At 42.6% G+C, this 19,054-nt stretch overlaps 2 protein-coding genes across 2 annotated transcripts; one reads left to right on the top strand and one right to left on the bottom strand.

Annotated features, from left to right (window-relative positions):
• Positions 1 to 1,780: 1,780 nt before the first annotated feature.
• LOC139410237 (brambleberry) lies at positions 1,781 to 10,483 on the bottom strand. The gene is made up of 13 exons (XM_071155711.1): positions 10,409 to 10,483; positions 9,608 to 9,877; positions 9,112 to 9,240; positions 8,633 to 8,818; positions 8,258 to 8,480; positions 7,417 to 7,533; positions 6,252 to 6,431; positions 5,831 to 6,037; positions 5,529 to 5,664; positions 5,235 to 5,296; positions 5,004 to 5,128; positions 3,492 to 3,589; positions 1,781 to 2,785 (listed from the first exon to the last, which is right to left on the bottom strand). Exons 2-13 carry the CDS (start codon positions 9,854 to 9,856, stop codon positions 2,656 to 2,658), a joined length of 1,842 nt encoding a protein of 613 aa, XP_071011812.1. The 5' UTR covers positions 9,857 to 9,877; positions 10,409 to 10,483; the 3' UTR covers positions 1,781 to 2,655.
• A 147-nt stretch (positions 10,484 to 10,630) lies between these two features.
• Positions 10,631 to 17,015, top strand: LOC139410238 (pyrroline-5-carboxylate reductase 3). Its single transcript, XM_071155712.1, has 7 exons — positions 10,631 to 10,820; positions 13,106 to 13,214; positions 13,590 to 13,654; positions 13,860 to 14,039; positions 14,356 to 14,568; positions 16,355 to 16,447; positions 16,546 to 17,015. Exons 2-7 carry the CDS (start codon positions 13,136 to 13,138, stop codon positions 16,756 to 16,758), a joined length of 843 nt encoding a protein of 280 aa, XP_071011813.1. The 5' UTR covers positions 10,631 to 10,820; positions 13,106 to 13,135; the 3' UTR covers positions 16,759 to 17,015.
• The last annotated feature ends 2,039 nt before the right edge of the window (positions 17,016 to 19,054 follow it).

Consider the following 19,054-nt stretch of genomic DNA (forward strand, 5'->3'; position numbering starts at 1 on the left):
TTTCCATTTGACCTCTAGGTATGACTCTTACTGTGGTACACTATTTACACCCTCCCACACGATGTAGAATGCAGACCTGCCAACCCTGTCCAACTTTTTAGAGTACCACAGTGAGTCTTAATACATAGAGGTCAAACAGGGAAATGATTCTGGTTTTCCACCATTTTTCCCATAGTGGATTTTAAACACTTAAGGGTTGTTTCACAGGTTTAGCCTGCCATAAATCTCTGTAGGACAATGTGATTTATCAATATAGTCTTGTATTTAACCCCCAAAAATGAAGCGCTAATGTGGCCACCAAAGAACTACAAATGCCATGATAATCTGGATGAGACTGCTGAATCGAGGCAAAGAGAAGAATCTCTGGATTAACTAAATGTGGTAATGAATAAATAGGCTACATGTCTTTAAAAATAGACCATTCTGTGAACTGTCATGTGCAAGTTTAAATTAACAATACCTGTTAGCAAAGCTTAACTAGAGATGACGTGAAGAAGCTTGCAGTGATTTGTAGTTTTGCATGACGTCTACTTTGATGGTAATTAGCATTTGCCTAAAAGAATATTGATAAAAAGTCAGTCAGAGATTTACATGTTATCAACACACCAGGGAAAGCCCACACAAAACAAATGACACTTCCACCACAGGGCTCTATTAGCAGTTAGCTAAATTTGGTGCAAAGAATCATTTCCCAGTGCTCCGACAGACCTGTTTTGTTTTGTACATTGTCCAGGTCCAAAGTTAAAAACAAAATATAAACACTAGGAAGCAAACAGAACCAAAATGGGGAGGGACCTACCAAAACATTTCACTGAAGACTTTTTGCAATGAAAACCAGTTTAAAGGGACAAATTCAGGTAGGTCCCTGAATTTCATTTGCTTCCATTTGGTTTCTAGTGAATACCCGGTGAATTGTCCATTTGCAAAACCAACATTCGTTGCAAACCAGTTTGCTACTATGTGCACAAATGAAAAACACCCCAGGTTATGGAGACACATCATATTTACAATATACACTTCTGATAAATATGTATTATCTAACAATGCATTGAGAGCCCACGCTATATTGTGACTAACACACAGTTTAAGGTAGTCTGGTGGATCCAGCCTGAACACGTCACTATTTCACTTGAAAAAGAAAAGGTGAACACAGGGATCAGGCTGGTTCCACTAGGCTAGGCTAAACGGTGTTCTCATAGGAAATCATTTAGTTGACAAGCCAGTCTACCTGGCCCAGCAACTCTTGACAGATAGAGCAACATCTCATATTTAGACTGGAACTAGAGCTATTTGTGCCATCAGTCCACTCCATGTCATGCCAAATGTTTGGCATATGACACTCATGGTGTAGGAGTGTACCACGCATTCCTTTGCTGATGTAAAACGCCAAACAATGAATTCTAGGGCTGGTCTCCCAGACAGTTCAGGGCTAGGCTTAATCTAAAAGGCAAAATCAAAGAATCTTCATTGAAAGTGCTTTTTAGTCCAGGATTAATCTGTGTCCAGGAAATGACCCCCTATTCTCCTGATCATTGAATTGTCCTCTTTGCTTTATTTCCATGTCGACATAAAATGTACTAATTTGACAGTTTCCATTGTCATTCTACTTCACTATTGGAGCTAGTAACTTAAGCATTTCACTGCACCTGTCTATCGGTGTGCGAGACCAATTAATTTTGATTTGAAATATGCCCTTCACACAGAAATGTTTACGAACTTTGCATTACTGATATTTTATTATTAATTTTTTAAAAATCAAAACAATAGATATGCCCTTCATACAAAAACACTTGCCTTTGGCAGGCAGCTTAAAAAAAACATTTAAGATCAGAAAAACACATAATATTCCCAACCGTTAGTCAAGTCGGAGTAATTTATGAGTGCAATTTAGTGGCTTTATGGGTAAATCTTAACTTCCATTTACGTGAAATTTCACTTAGTCTCTCAATGACATCAATACATGACTCAATGAAAATTAATCTTAAGAGAAAGTTATAATTCGCCTCCTTTGTCCTCTACATAACTTGGACGCAAATGACAAATCTACACACCTTAAAAAATAAAAAGTCAGTATCATGTACACACAGGGTCCATAAATCATGATAAAAGCAAACAATCCTGCCTGCATAAACCCTTTTAGAATTCAGTAACATCAGCCTTATCACATTACTTTCACATTTATAGCCAGGGAGTATCCTACTACAGGATGTCACAGGCACGCGCTTTCATCCAGACATACAAAAAGTTCATACACATGACAACTGGTCATTGCTTTAGACACAACAGAGATACCATGGTTTCTCTTACTGTCAGGGTAACAGCCTGAATAAAGAAACATTAAAATAAAAGAATAGCCCAAGTACTTCCTGGTCATTCTGGGAGGGTGTTCAGTTGGGTACACTAGCAAAACGTTTTCCAGCAAAAATCTGTTCTTATTGGTACGATTTCTCGTTTCAAAACATTTTCTCCTACTGAACTTGTCCCTGGTGGATGGCGGAAGGGTAGGAGTAGCAGGGAGAGGGGAAGCAGGGTGTGCATTCAAATGGCAGGCTATTCCCTACATAATGCACTACTTTTGAGAAGAGCCCTATGGCCCTGGTCAAAAGTAGTGCACTATATTGGGAATAGGGTACCATTTGGAACACAGAGTGTTATTCAGAGGCAGTTGTAGGAGGTATAGCCACCCTCATGGACATGGCAGTACTCCTGTCCCAGCACCGCCCTCTTCTTACATTGCTGTCCCATCCTGGTAGTGCCATTACACAGCTGACGACCAGACACAGAGCTACCAGGGGACAAGAGGAGAGAGAAGGGGAAGGGAGGAAAATAAATCTACACTTTTGAGGGGGATCAGTTTGAGCAAGGCAAGGTGCAGAACTCATCTTGGTCACATAATGAATAGTTATTTCAGATACAAGGTGATTTGTAGATCAGGGATTCTGCACAGCCCAACTGCAATGTAGTCTGAAAACACAGCCTGTCCTCTTGTCCTGGTCACAATGGTGAGAACTATGGAGTTGATTGGCCTCCAGAACTAGTCCAACTTGTATCAAATACCTCTGACCAAACCCATCTACTAGCTGTACAAGGCTAGCGCTACAATAGTAAACGTTTCTTCCTCTATAAACATTGTATGAGGTGTGGCATAAAGTAATTCTGTATGTCATTGGTTGTACTAAAATAAATCAGGCAGCGTAATTCTCACAATGCACACAACTAATCCCTGGTCCCGCTAATCCCATAGGTGTGGCATAATGAGATCTGATATGACAATCTTTAGTTGTAGCAAGGTAAGCCAGGCAGTATAATTGATATAAAAAGTCACCTTCTCACACCTAGCTATACATACAGTACAAGTGTGGCATAGCAAAAATGTCACACGGTGTATCATTGTTGGTTTTACTAAGTCACACACTGTATAAAGGTCAAACATTGCATGCAGAGTTGATGCTTGAACCTGCTAAACGTATCAGGTTGGTTAGAACGCTAACCTGTTGCTTGCCAGGGATTGGTTGGGGCTGGCGCTCCGTGATTTGCTCACTGCATCCATCATTCCTCCCAGGTTCTTTTGGGGCAGACCTAGGACAGCCTGTCAATCAGAACAAAATGTCAAGAATAGCCTACCAATCTAAAAACAGTATGTCAGTGATGACAGAGCCAATAATAATCTGTATGTGTAGCAGTGGAGGCTCCGCAGAGGACCATCCTCAGTGAATTTCATAAAAATTTAAATATCCTCTTTAGATACAACTATACTAAATATAAAATCACGTCACCAAATAATTGATTAAAACACCATTTTGAAAAGGTCTACAGTAGCCTCAACAGCCCTCTAGGGTAACACCATGGTGTAGCCGGAGCACAGCTAGCTTCTGTCCTCCTCTGGGTACATTGACTTCAATACAAAACCGAGGAGGCTCATGGTTCTCACCCATGAGAACACAGTAATTATGACAACTTCCGTAGGACATCCTCCAACCTATCAGAGTTCTTGCACCATGAACTGACATGTTGCCCACCCAATCAAAGGATCCAAAAATGTATCTAGTACTGAAAGCATAAGCTGCAGCTAGCTAGCACTGCAGAGCATAGAAATGTAAATGAGTAGTTGACAAAGAGAAAGACAGAACAGTTTAACAAATTAATTTCTACCAAAATGAAGCAGCAAGTGTCTTTCACTTACTTAGCTAGTAAATGCAGATAGCTAGTTTATCCTACTGAAACACCCTGCTCAAACAGAAGGATGTTATGTTAGCTAGCTGGCTATGACTTTCCAACACAGGAACTCTTCCAAGTCAAGGTAAGCTTTTGGTTTGACTAATTTATTGGCACCGGGGCCCACCGGTGTAACTGCTTACTGACTGTACACTAACATTACTGCATGAATGTAGTGGGTTTACTAATGCTCTAGTTCTATTAGTCATGCAGAGTATGTTGTTACCTCAAATGTGTCTCGACCTGTGTACATTGTATACTGTCATTCATAGGCTAGGTTGTAGCAACCTCATGATGAGTGTAGGGAAAATGCGAGTATCATGTACGAGCCTAAACCAATCACTGTTACATTGAACTGGGTGAAAGAAAGTCAACCAATATGCTGTAATAGAAATAAGGCCATGCTCATGAAAAAAAAAGCAGGGGAAAAAAACTAATCTTAAATGGCACTGATGTGTAGCTAACCCTAACCACACGTGTATATACCCTAATTTCCTAACCATTAGGGTTAGCAGTGTGGGTAAGGTTAGGTTTAATAATCAGATTGTATGACTGTGGTTGTGCCAGCTACTAACCTGTGCCTCTTATGGGGAAAGTCATCTAAAAGTAATCAATGAGTAATACAAAAGTGAGTGATTAGATCTTTGGCCAAGTAACTAGTAACCTAATTACATTTAGTAAGTAATCTACATAAACCTACTGGTTTATAACTAACTAGGTCCTTCAGAGTATGACACTAATACCCTCCATCTCCCTTAAGGACATTCATCTGCTATATTCATGCTCACCGCAGAGAGACTAGGCCGACACTTGAACCTGGGAGTAGAGTGGTTCAGTGAGCCCACAGGCACAAACCTGGCCTCAGCCATGTAGTGGGCATGGGAGGGAGACAATGCTGCTATGCAGGGGTCACCTGGAAATGATTAGAAAAATAAATAACAGCCAAGAGAAGTGTTTCCCATTCATTTCGAGAGGAATTCTGAAGAGAACATGGTCCATTTGTAGTGTGTGTTACACACCTGTCATGAAGCTGTCCTGATCCAGCAGGTCTATTGGCTCCATGAGTCCATCCAGCTCATCTCTGAGAGTATGGAGTAAAGAGAGACGTATCAGCTACATTATATCAAACTTGGTCAGTTCACATAATTAGCAGTAACCACCCATTACCGGCGAGGGCCACTTTGAAAATAAGTACTTTCATTTACGCTTTCATGAGTTTTCCTCTGGTAAATGCACATCTTGTGATGCAGGGTTTATTAGCAAATCTGAAGTCAAATGTAATTCAATTCTGGAGCTACCCTACTGTCACTCACCTCTGGGGGGTGGAGGAGGATGGGCCGCAGGAGTGGAGGTAGTGGTGGCTTTCTGGTTCCAGGGTCTTCTGACTGGGGATCTTCTTTCCTCTCATCTGAGAACACGCCCACAACACCTGCATCGCCAACCAGTAGCCTGAGGAGAGGGTAATGACATCACAATAGTCCACATCACCCATAAGACGGCTAATAATTAATATCCCAGTCAGTCATGAGTGACAGGGTGAGAAGAAAAAAACACCCTTGTGGTTTCCAGTGAGAGGGGCAGCAACACACACACACACACAAAACCCTGCCCGTACCAAGTGACAGTGTGAGGAGCAGCATGCTGAGACTGGGCAGGTCCAGGGCAGGCTGTTGGTTGACCTCAGCCACAGCGTTGAGCGGGACCGTGAAGAGCAGCATGGCTCGGGAGAAGGACGGACAGCGCAGGAACGTCAGTACCACCGCACACAGCAGGAAGTACCCAGCATGCACCACACACGTCCACACCGCAGCCAGACTTAGACCTGCTGGACAGAAACACGGAGGGAAATTTACTGAAAAATGTGTGGAACTGATGAAGGAACTAAGATTAAAATGTTCATTCTCACTGCAAAAGATGATATTTGTTGACCTTTGCAATACAAATGCATCTGGTGGTCTAAAGTTGTGTACCTGTAGACCTGGTTGGATTCTAAAAAGAGTCACATATATACATACACACACACACACACACACTACCTGCCCAGCCCAGGTAACCCTGGATAATATGAAGCCTCTCTTCTAGACAACGTTGCATGTTGTCAAGGTAATGCAGCATGGTTCCCAGGGTTCCATTCATGCGTTCCAGTTTTCCCATGAGATCCATGTAGTACTGAGCTGTCAGTTTCTGATACTGCAGGAACCCAGACATACTGTGGTCTGAGATCACGTTCCCATGGAGACGAGAAAAACAAATCAGATCCATACAATTAAAGATAACAGAATTTCACTACATCATTGATAAACTGTCAAATTAGCAAAAACAATAAAAAATTGTCAAATTATCATGTCATTTAAACCTGCATAAATAACTTCAACAGCATTTTTTGGTATTTTGAAAGCAGACCCTAAAACCAAAAGTACAATTTGACAGCTCCTGTTTGTTAGTGTTGCCACTCGCCAGAATCATTATTTATGCGACTACAGAAAATGGCAATTTAGGTTAAGTGCAGTAAATAGAGTCACATTTTCCATCTTGACCTCAAAGATTTTACCTGTAGCCTAATCTGACTTACTGTCAATCTAATATGTTCAAAACAACAATAAACTGAAGTTTTAGGCTATTTATTAAATTGGTTTGCCAGCTCCAGATAGGCTACACAAGTGGCACACATTTATTTGCAATGACTCCAGTGAGTCATTTCAACATAATTATTGTATCAAATGGCAGCCTACAATGGCATATACATTAATAGACTACTTGATGGCCAACAGAGGCAAACGTATAATTCTCCACATGTAGCCTAATGTCCGTTTCATTGAGGTGGTTCCTTTTATGGGGAAAAATCGTGAGGAGTTCCATAACTTCCATTTCAAATTTCCACTCAGGCAGCCCCCGAGACCCAAAACCTGAGCATGCATAAAGCACTTCGCTTGATAATGTTTTCTTTAAGCAGTCAACATTAGAATGCAGTTTAAAGTATTTAACAAATTAATAAAATTGTCCTAGACATCAAAACCTAGATAATGTATCTTGCGATGCATCTCAAGCTGTCAAACACATTTAATTAAATCAAGTAGCATTTACAACCAAATACAGATCATTTATTGCATTTATCCAGAATCAGTCGATTTATCCCAAATTACAAGTTAGTGTGATGAACATACACATTGCTTTTGCATGGTGTGTGCATGCGCATCTTACCTATTTTGCTATAGATGTCCTTTGCGCGCCCACTGACCTCAGCAAGGTCATCCAGAAGGGCCTTATGACCCTCCTGAACCTCTGACCTTTGATCCATTAGCTGCTCACTAACATTCTCTATAAGGGAGGTAGGGGACATGAAGGGAACATGATCTCACAAGCATTTTTGTAACGATTCGGGGAGCGCAGAGCAAAAACAGACCAAACAGTGTTGACAAAGAGAGCAACGTCACATAAGAGCATGTGAGAGAGAAAGTGCTAGGAGTGAACAAGAGTATTATCATCACAGAGAACAACAAGACAGATATTTCACTGGATATGTAAATGAAGCAACCGCTTGGCTTTTCTAATCACTACCAAATATGGTAGTGAATGCTTGCCAGCAGCAGGAGAAGATGGAACAAGATGGATTTTGGCCGACATTCTGCACATTTTCTCATAGATTAAACATTCTCAGTTCTGTTCGCAAAACTACAATCTGTTATGAACAGAGTGGACTAGTTTTGTAGGCTTTACCCTTTGCAAAAGTTATTTTAAAATCACCTTGTTTAGGTGGGCAAAGACAAAATTTAGTTATTGCACACACACACTTCAGAGTAGGCATTCCCTAACTGAAATATGCAGATGCAGGTTGGATGCGCCAATAGGATCTTGCTAGCTTGTGCTTGGCTCTACTCACCTCCTTGCTTGTTCTGCCAACTATGACATTTGTTTCCACAGAAAACGACAGTCTGTGGTCTATCTTGGTTTAGTTATAAAAAATATTTGGTATTATCATGGATTAAGGCTGTGAAATAGAGAACAACAAACAGTGTGTGTTTGTGCATGCATCTCCTCTTACCCATCCTGTGTGTGATTCCCTGGATGAGCTGGGCCACCAGTTCCTGTCCGGAGGCAATGAGGGCCTTCTCCTGGCCCAGACGCTCCAGGTTAGACGAGAGCGAGGTCTCCAGCTGCTCCTGGCCCTCCCACAGTGCCCCCTGCTGGGCCACCAGGGCACTGTGACCCTTCAGCAGCCTCTCCAGGGAGGCTGAAGTCAGATCCTTCAGCTCCAGCTGACCCTCCTGTTGTGGAACACAGCAGAGACATTCAAGTCCACATATTATGACAGAAAACAGAAAGAAAAACAGACCTCTTCCTTTGAAATAGAAGGGGAAAAAGAGTGAGCGAGAAGGGGGGGCAGAACAAGGGAGAGATTGACACAAAGACAACTGACCTTCAGGTCCTTCATGGCGTCTAGTTGGCTGGTTGCTGTAGAGATTAGCGCGTTGACGGTGAGCTCGGCCCGGCGGCGGAAGTGCTGCTGACGGGTGGCGTAACACACGGAGCGTGCCCGGTTGCTCACTATGTGGTAAGCATTCCACGTGTCCGAGTCCATGTCCGCTGTGCACTGCTTTAGGGACTGGCAGGAGAAGAGGGTGAACATACTGTAGAGACACTATGAAATCAGCTTCAGTGCCCTAATACAAATGACCCAGATTCAGACTGGGAAGAGGACAGAGCCTTCCAATATGAAAATATGGCACTCAATAACAATTCTGCCTTCAACCCACCAAGTCCTCTAGCATCAGTGATTAGGACAGAACTGTATTAACATTTAAACAACTTGACTCCCAAAACAATTGATAAAAAATAAATTTAAAAAAGTTCCTAGATATCGCTTAGCTGGAACAAATTATACATCTCGGAGCGTACCATGTCCTCAGTGCAGGGGTACGTCCTACGCCCCTCCACCTCTGCCTGGCAGTTGAACAGGACAACGCCCAGTTTGGCCAGCTGCTCCTCTGATAGGCTAGCGCAGGTTGACTTCAGCTGGGCAACCACCTGGAGGGAGAGGGACACTTTTTCTACTGGCTGATGATCAATATGAAGTCAGTTTGATTTAAAGAAATGCATTAGACTGATGAGTGGATCTGCCCTGCAACTTCTCTGAGGTGCTGTGATATGCCCATGAACATGCCTATAAAGCCATTATGCTTCAGTGTCACTGCCTGGTGAAATAAAGAGTTGTTAGGTAGACATATAGCCCAAACTTCCTTTGGGAAAGAATGACAGTAGGATGCATCATCATGCATGATTGCTCAGCCAAGGGTTCATAGACCATATTCATAATGGTTGAAACACAGATTGTTATCTAAGCGAGAAGATCTGACTAATGTTGTGTAGAGAATAATACTGTCCAACACGTTACCCGGTAATGACAGCTGTCCAACGGGCTGAGCTCCATATTTTTTGCCTCTGCTAGGAACTTTTCATCGGCTATCGTCATCTCGAACGGTTGGGCATCTCCCTCAGGTAGTCCAGGGACCAGTGAAGGGGCGAGGACTGGAGCCCCTGGTTGCGTCTGCTTCAACCAGTCAAATAAACCGCTCACTGGACCACACCGGGAGGCCAGCACGCAGACCAGCAGCAGTATAAGGCCAATCACCGGCCGAGCCATCGGAGTGCTGGAGAAAGTAGGCTACACAGGGAGGATATGTACACATGAAGTTCGAATGTGTACATTCAAATTTGCAATGTCAGTGACAGACAAGTTGAGCAATGGTGGTTGGGTAAAACACGCTTGGTTGATTGACTTGGCCTGACAGCTGAAGACGTGCATTAACTCTCCATTAAAATGCCTAAGCTTTAGCTCAGCGAGAAACTAGCGTAGACAACCTGGGATCAAAGCCCACTGCTTTTTATTACGAGGAGCATATGTTATTCAATTCATTATGGACCGACTTCGACTCAAACAAATGTAAATGTCAGTTGCAACGCCCTCTCTGAACCTGCGCTGCACAGGTGACAGGCGGTGTGGCCGGACATGCAGACGGTAAAATATTATTTGGAATCATTGCATTGAACTAAACAGGCGATACTACCATGTGCATGTTTTATTTTTCATTTTAAAATGTCCGAATCTATTTAATGAAAATAAACTATTTGTTAAAAAACACCATTGAAGCAAAGCAAAATCGTTGAACAAAATTCAAAAGTTATGCTAACTTACCTCAAAATGTATTTGTACTTCTGTTGTTTCGTCGGATTTCCACTGGTACAATCGTTCGTTGATTCTTATGAACCAACCCCAGCTGATTTGAATGAGAACCCTTTCATTTCTTACATCCACATTCATCTGTTTTAAATGGTACAATGAAACAGCCAATCGGATCAGCGGCTTTCTGGATCTCGCGAGATACACAACCAGGAACAGGTTGACTTCTTGTTTGATGATTGGCCAATTGTCCCTTTGAGTTTTGGCAGATTCGTAGATCTTTCCATCATATGTGTCCTTTATGGTACATATAACTGAAATTGAGATGATATACAGATCAGATAATGTGCAGCAACTTGCTCAGACAGGAGTACTCGTGAGTCAGTTGAGCTCAAAGCCTCTACAAAATCCCTGGATTTGATTGAAGGTAACCATAACTAGGCAACTGTATAATGCATATATATCTCAAATAAAGTGACGTCAATTTGAATCATAGGCTAGCTAGCTACATAGTTAGTTAAAATGTTGAGCTGTAGTAGCTAGCAGCTTGATGTGGTTGTGGTTCTAGGTGTAAAAGCACACGTGTGTGAGCCCGACAATTTGTGTTCGTACTGTCAGTCCAACACCTAGTTAGCAATTGAATTCAAATTGGCTTTATTGGCATGGGAAACGTGGTTATGTTGCCAACGCGAGTGAAATAAACAAACAAAGGTGAGAAGACACACATCCGCAACAACAACAACAAACTATTATAGTTTAACAGTAATTATAAACTGGGTGGTTCGAGCCCTGAATTGCGTATTGCCTAAGAACAGCCCTTAGCCATGGTATATTTATTGGCCATATACCACACACCCTCGTGCCTTATTGCTTAAATATTGCACTCGTAAATGTTTTAGACATTTCAAGAGTTGTATTATCAGCTATGTACATGTTTTTACAATGTGGAAATAGTTGTAGTACGAATAGTAGGGGAAGATAAATATTGGTATGTGCTTCTCTGGTTGCCCTTTTTCGTGGCCACAAATCTTGCTGCTGTGATTTCACACTGCGGTATTTCGCCTAACAGATATGGGATTTTATCAATGCTTGAGTTGTTTTCACATTCTTTGTGGGTCTGTGTGATCTGTGGGAAATATGTATCTCTAATGTGGCCATACATTTGTCAGGAGATTAGCTCTTACACCAAGAGGTCTGAATGAGGGATGTCTTAAAATATATACATATTTTTTTGTGTTAACATTTGTTACCTTTTTCTTATTATACCAATATCGTAACATATTGACCAATAGGTATTTATCAAATCAATTTTCTTAACGTGTTATTTAAACGTTTAATAAAATAATGGTTTATGGCCTTTATGAGGGCTTTTATTATGAAGGCTGAAACCGGAAGTTTATTTGTTATTGTTCCGGCAGTAAAGTGTTTCCAGTAGTTACCACAGCCACAAAGTCAACAGCCTATATCTTTACTATTATTTTTAAAATAAAAATGTGGTCTTAATTTAAGGTTAGGGTTAGGCATAAGGTTAGCAGTGTGTTTAAGATTAGGGTTAGGTTTAAAATCAGATTTTAAGAAGATACAATTTCGAAATAAGAAATGTATGACTTTGTGGCGTTGGTAACTAGTGACGACCCCAGCAAAGCATAGGTGGAATGTGTATAATCCGATCGAGAGCCATTCGGACAGATCAATATTATAATTTGATCACTACATATCACAGCCTAAAAAACTTAGAGTAAAAAATGTCTGCCATGAAAAAATACTTCTGGGACTCAGAGGAGACTGAATATATGTTAAAAGTTTTAAGGGAACTGGACATAGCGAAGCACTTGGACGGTCGAAAGGTTTGAAACCTGAAGTTGTTCAAGGTAGCAGAGAAGAGAATGAAACAGGGTATCACAGATCAATTGACCAGATAAGGCACCGATGGAAAGTTATCAAGACATCGTATTATAGCTGGAATAACAACCAGCAAACAGTGAAACTTACTCGTTTCCCACAATATGCAACCACTATGCAATCAATCATGGATGAATCTGAAACATGGAGCCGCTCGCATGGCACAAACAGCGGCCCTGTTCGTATTCGGAATAGGCCTAAGCCTACAGTGCATGACGAAGAGACAGAAGATTCCGAAGAAGAAGCAACTGCTGCTCAGTTGTTGCATGATCATTCTACTGGGGATGTCATTGTAGGCATTGGACTAATTTGATTTCTTACCATTGCCCAGATGTCAAGCCCATGATTATGTTGTCTGTGCCCTGGCACTGTATCCCCTATACAGTGCACTACTTTTGACCCGAACCCTAAGGGAAAGGGGGATACCTAGTCAGCTGCACAACTGAATGCATTTAACTGAAGTGTGTCTTCCGCATTTAACCCAACCCCTCTGAATCAGAGAGGTGCGGTGACTGCCTTAATCGACGTCATCAGCACCCGGGGAGCATTTGTTGTGGGGGTTAACTGCCTTGCTCAAGGACAGAATGGCAGATTTTTCCACTTTGCCGGCTCAGGCATTCAAACAAGCAACCTTACTGTCCCAACACTTTAACCGCTAGGCTACCTGCCGCCCCACTATGAGCCCATATCTAAAGTAGTACACTTTATAGTGTGCCATTTGAGACGCAAGCGATCATGTCATTATAATCATTGATGCCCCTGTTATGGTTCATTGGTATGACTAGGGATTTATCTTTGCCCCCCATGCAGATCAAGACAGACCCAGAGACGCCTCCTGAGATGGACTCTAACCTGAGAATCGGCTTCATCGGGGCAGGCAACATGGCCTACGGGATAGCCAAGGGAGTCATGCAGTCTGGTAGGTCAACAGGGAGAATATATTGTGTGTGTCTTCATCAGGGTAACATGGCCTACGGGATAGCCAAGGTAATCTAGTGTGTGTGTCAGGGTTGGGGTATATTAGAATTGAAGTTGGTCAATTCAGGAAGTGATTTGAATATAAAATTCCAGTCTGTAAAAACTTCTTACATAAATAGCTTCTCCTTTTCAGTTAATTGAGAAGTCATTGAAAGTAGATGCCCTTTTTTCAAATATTGAATTGGAATTTCAGTTTACTTCCTGAATTAACTGCCTTCAATTAGAATTGACTGCCTTTAATTAGAATTGACCCCAACCCTGGTGTGTGTGTGACTCTTCACTTGCCCCCAAAAACTTGCAGGATGTTTAATTGCAGGAGATGTCCCTCCCAGCAATGTTAAAGTGAGCGCACCCTCCGCAAGGAACTTTGGTCGCTTTCAGGTACATAGTCCTCCTATTTTTTTCCACACGCACTTCTTTTCTCTCCACCCCCGTCAGCTGATGTCAATCACTGTATTTGCATTGATTAATCTATTGTTCTGTGTGTGTGTGTGTGTGTGTGTGTGTGTGTGTGTGTGTGTGTGTGTGTGTGTGTTATGCACAGTGCGCAGAGTTACCATTCACCTCTGTTTTCATTTTATTTCAGGAGTTGGGGGTGGCTGTCACCCATTCCAATGCAGAGCTGGTCAGTAGCTGTGACTTGGTGTTCGTGGCGGTCAAACCACACCTCATCACAACCATTCTCAGTGAAATCACAGACCACGTCACCCGGAAACACATCATCGTCTCCGTGGCAGCAGGTGTAACCTTGGCAACGCTTCAGGGGGTGAGTTCAGATGAGAGGGTTTTTAAACTATTGCTTAGTAACCTGAGTAACTTGAGTTGCTTTATTGGTTGATCAGATATCTGATAGACATTCCTGGCGATTTTCTTTGCAGACAAGAAAAAGACAAGAACATTTTTAGCAAAATACCATAATTGTCTAATTTTGTGTTTTGGTCTCTGTCACATGCCCTCTTTCTTCTCTTCTTCTTCCTCCTCCATCCATCCATCCGAACACCGCTGTCCCTCTCGCCCTCCTTTTCTCATCTCCCTCCCCCCTCTCGCCCTCCTTCTCTCCTCTCCCTCCCCCTCTACTCCAGCTCCTGCCATTTGACACAGTGGTTTTGAGACTAATGCCCAACCTTCCCTGTCTGGTCCAGCAAGGGGCACTATTGTTCTCGCGGGGGACGTGGGCGCGGCAAGAGGACGGGGATCTGCTCCGCTCGCTGCTTCAACACTGTGGCCTGGTGGAGGAGGGGCCCGAGGCCTGGATAGACATCCACACTGGGCTCAGTGGCAGCGGGGTGGCCTTTGTGAGTGGGAGGAGGAGGGATGGCCTTCAACTCTTACCCTACGAGTTCCAGAGCCTGCTGGTTTTCTGTTCTACCTGATAATTAATTGCACACACTTGGTGTCCTAGGTCTAAGTCAGTCCCTGACTGGAGGGCAACAATGGAGAAAATGCAGTGGAACTGGCTTCCAGAGTTGAGTTTGAAGGGCCTAATCTATTGAATTTTCCCTCATTGTAAGTCGCTATGGATAAGAGTGTCTACTGAAATGTAAATGTAAAATTAATCAAGGAGGAAAGAGAAGGATGGAGGGGAGGTAGGGATTTTTAAAATGTATTTTATTTCACCTTTATTTAACCAGGTTGGCTAGTTTTACAACTGCGACCTGGCCAAGATAAAGCAAAGTAGTTTGACACATACAACGACACAGAGTTACACATGGAATAAACAAACATACAGTAGAAAAAGTCTATATACAGTGTGTGCAAATGAGGTAAGATAAGGGAGGTAAGGCAATAAATAGGCCATGGTGGCGAAGTAATTACAATATACCAATTAAACACTGGAGTGATAGATGTGCAGAAGATGAATGTGCAAGTAGAGATACTGGGGTGCAAAGAAACAAGAAAAATAAATAAAAACAGTATGGGGATGAGGTAGTTGGATGGACTATTTACAGATGGGCTATGTACAGGTGCAGTGATCTGTGAGCTGCTCTGACAGCTGCTGCTTAAAGTTAGTGAGGGAGATATGAGTCTCCAGCTTCAGTGATTTTTGCAGTTCATTCCAGTCATTGGCAGCAGAGAACTGGAAGCAAAGGCGCCCGAAGGAGGAATTGGCTTTGGGGGTGACCAGTGAGATATACCTGCTGGAGCGCGTGCTATGGGTGGGTGCTGCTATGGTGACTAGTGAACTAAGATAAGACGTGGCTTTACCTAGGAAAGACTTGTAGATGACCTGGAGCCAATGGGTTTGGCGACAATATGAAGCAAGGGCCAGCCAACGAGAGCGTATAGGTCGCAGTGGTGGGTAGTATATTGGGCTTTGGTGACAAAACGGATGGCACTGTGATAGACTGCATCCAATTTGTTGAGTAGAGTATTGGAGGCTATTTTGTAAATGACATTGCCGAAGTCGAGGATCGGTAGGATGGTCCGTTTTACGAGGGTATGTTTAGTAGCCTGAGTGAAGGATGCTTTGTTGCGAAATAGGAAGCCAATTCTAGATGTAATTTTGGATTGGAGATGCTTAATGTGAGTCTGGAAGGAGAATTTACAGTCTAGCCAGACACCTAGGTATTTGTAGTTGTCCACATATTCTAAGTCAGATCCGTCCAGAGTAGTGATGCTGGACGGGCGGGCAGGTGCAGGCAGCTTTCGGTTGAAGAGCATGCATTTAGTTTTACTTGTGTTTAAGAGCAGTTCGAGGCCACGGAAGGAGAGTTGTATGGCATTGAAGCTTGTCTGGAGGTTAGTAAACACAGTGTCCAAAGAAGGGCCAGAAGTATACAGAATGGTGTCGTCTGAGTAGAGGTGGATCAGAGAATCACCAGCAGCAAGAGCGACGTCATTGATGTATACAGAGAAGAGTCGGCCCGAGAATTGAACCCTGTGGCACCCCCATAGAGACTGCCAGAAGTCCAGCCACAGGCCCTCTGATTTGACACACTGAACTCTATCAGAGAAGTAGTTGGATAGAGGGATGGAGGTGAAGATTGGAGGGAGGGAGTGGAGAGAGGGATGGGATGGAGAAGACAAAACGGAAAGGGGTAACGTTGTTCTGGTTATAACAGAGAGTCCTTGGCCCTGCAGGTGTATCTGTTTGCAGAGGCGCTGGCTGAGGGAGCGGTGAAGATGGGCATGCCCAGTGCTCTGGCCCATAGCATCGCTGCTCAGACTGTATTGGTGAGTTTTTGGTTTCATAAAGCAGCCCTCATTTGTATTATATGAGCACAGGTACTTCTGTATCTCTGTTCAATGTGTAATTTTCTTCCCTGTTCTAGGGGGCAGGCCAGTTGTTGAGGGACTCAGGGAAGCATCCAGCCCAACTGCGTTCTGAGGTGTGTACACCAGGAGGCACCACTATCTTCGGGCTTCATGCCATGGAGCAGGGGGGTGTGAGGGCCGCCACCATGACCGCTGTGGAGACTGCAACTGAGAGGGCCAGGGAGCTGGGCAGGAAGTCAGCGCCTACGGCCACAGAAAATAGGAAGTGAAGTCGTTTTGGCCCACAGTAACTGATTAAGGAAATGGATATATTTTGGTTGCTCTCTGCCCAATGCCCACATAAACCACTTCAGTCTTTAACTTTGTTACTGTTGGAGCGTAATCTAACTACACATCTGACTGGAGGAGTTGTTCAAGGACACATAGTGATTGTGAAGAATACAGCAAGATGCTTCAAATCAGCGCTAATCCAGTTATCTTCATAATTTATCAATGTTCATTTGAATTATTAAAGTGAATTTATTGGTATTTTCAGTTTTTGTTATTAAAAGAATGTTGTACCTATCTGGTCCAATCTGATGGCTATGAACAGGTGCTGTACATTCACACTTTGTTAATTCAGATGGTCCTTATAGAGCCTGCACATAGTATGATATTGGAAATTACAATGTACAGTGCCTTGCGAAAGTATTCGGCCCCCTTGAACTTTGCGACCTTTTGCCACATTTCAGACTTCAAACATGAAGATATAAAACTGTATTTTTTTGTGAAGAATCAACAACAAGTGGGACACAATCATGAAGTGGAACGACATTTATTGGATATTTCAAACTTTTTTAACAAATCAAAAACTTAAAAATCGGGCGTGCAAAATTATTCAGCCCCTTTACTTTCAGTGCAGCAAACTCTCCAGAAGTTCAGTGAGGATCTCTGAATGATCCAATGTTGACCTAAATGAATAATGATGATAAATACAATCCACCTGTGTGTAATCAAGTCTCCGTATAAATGCACCTACACTGTGATAGTCTCAGAGGTCCGTTAAAAGCGCAGAGAGCATCATGAAGAACAAGGAACACACCAGGCAGGTCCGAGATACTGTTGTGAAGAAGTTTAAAGCCGGATTTGGATACAAAAAGATTTCCCAAGCTTTAAACATCCCAAGGAGCACTGTGCAAGCGATAATATTGAAATGGAAGGAGTATCAGACCACTGCAAATCTACCAAGACCTGGCCGTCCCTCTAAACTTTCAGCTCATACAAGGAGAAGACTGATCAGAGATGCAGCCAAGAGGCCCATGATCACTCTGGATGAACTGCAGAGATCTAAAGCTGAGGTGGGAGACTCTGTCCATAGGACAACAATCAGTCGTATATTGCACAAATCTGGCCTTTATGGAAGAGTGGCAAGAAGAAAGCCATTTCTTAAAGATATCCATAAAAAGTGTTGTTTAAAGTTTGCCACAAGCCACCTGGGAGACACACCAAACATGTGGAAGAAGGTGCTCTGGTCAGATGAAACCAAAATGGAACTTTTTGGCAACAATGCAAAATGTTATGTTTGGCGTAAAAGCAACACAGCTGAACACACCATCCCCACTGTCAAACATGGTGGTGGCAGCATCACGGTTTGGGCCTGCTTTTCTTCAGCAGGGACAGGGAAGATGGTTAGAATTGATGGGAAGATGGATGGAGACAAATACAGGACCATTCTGGAAGAACCTGATGGAGTCTGCAAAAGACCTGAGACTGGGACGGAGATTTGTCTTCCAACAAGACAATGATCCAAAACATAAAGCAAAATCTACAATGGAATGGTTCAAAAATAAACATATCCAGGTGTTAGAATGGCCAAGTCAAAGTCCAGACCTGAATCCAATCGAGAATCTGTGGAAAGAACTGAAAACTGCTGTTCACAAATGCTCTCCATCCAACCTCACTGAGCTCGAGCTGTTTTGCAAGAAAGAATGGGAAAAAATGTCAGTCTCTCGATGTGCAAAACTGATAGAGACATACCCCAAGCGACTTACAGCTGTAATCGCAGCAAAAGGTGGCGCTACAAAGTATTAACTTAAGGGGGCTGAATAATTTTGCACGCCCAATTTTTCAGTTTTTGATTTGTTAAAAAAGTTTGAAATATCCAATAAATGTCGTTCCACTTCATGATTGTGTCCCACTTGTTGTTGATTCTTCACAAAAAAATACAGTTTTATATCTTTATGTTTGAAGCCTGAAATGTGGCAAAAGGACGCAAAGTTCAAGGGGGCCGAATACTTTCGCAAGGCACTGTATTTGAGTGGTACTGTACATTAATGTACTAAAAGTACATTTCCATTCTTCTAAAGTGTGGCCTATCAAGTTAGATGTTACATACAATTCACCTTCCTTAGGTTTTCTGCATTTTTTATTTATTTACTTTGAAAACTATCCCAACATTTTTTTTATTCCAGACAAAGATTAAACAAAAAAATCAGTGTGACGTGTTTTGAGCGGTCCCAGTCTCTGAAATCAAGTGACCCCTGCTGGTGGAAGAAATTACGTTTTATTAAACAGTTCCTTATTCTG

This window comes from Oncorhynchus clarkii, chromosome 5 (genome assembly GCF_045791955.1).
Source record: "Oncorhynchus clarkii lewisi isolate Uvic-CL-2024 chromosome 5, UVic_Ocla_1.0, whole genome shotgun sequence".
Taxonomy (NCBI): Eukaryota; Metazoa; Chordata; class Actinopteri; order Salmoniformes; family Salmonidae; genus Oncorhynchus; species Oncorhynchus clarkii.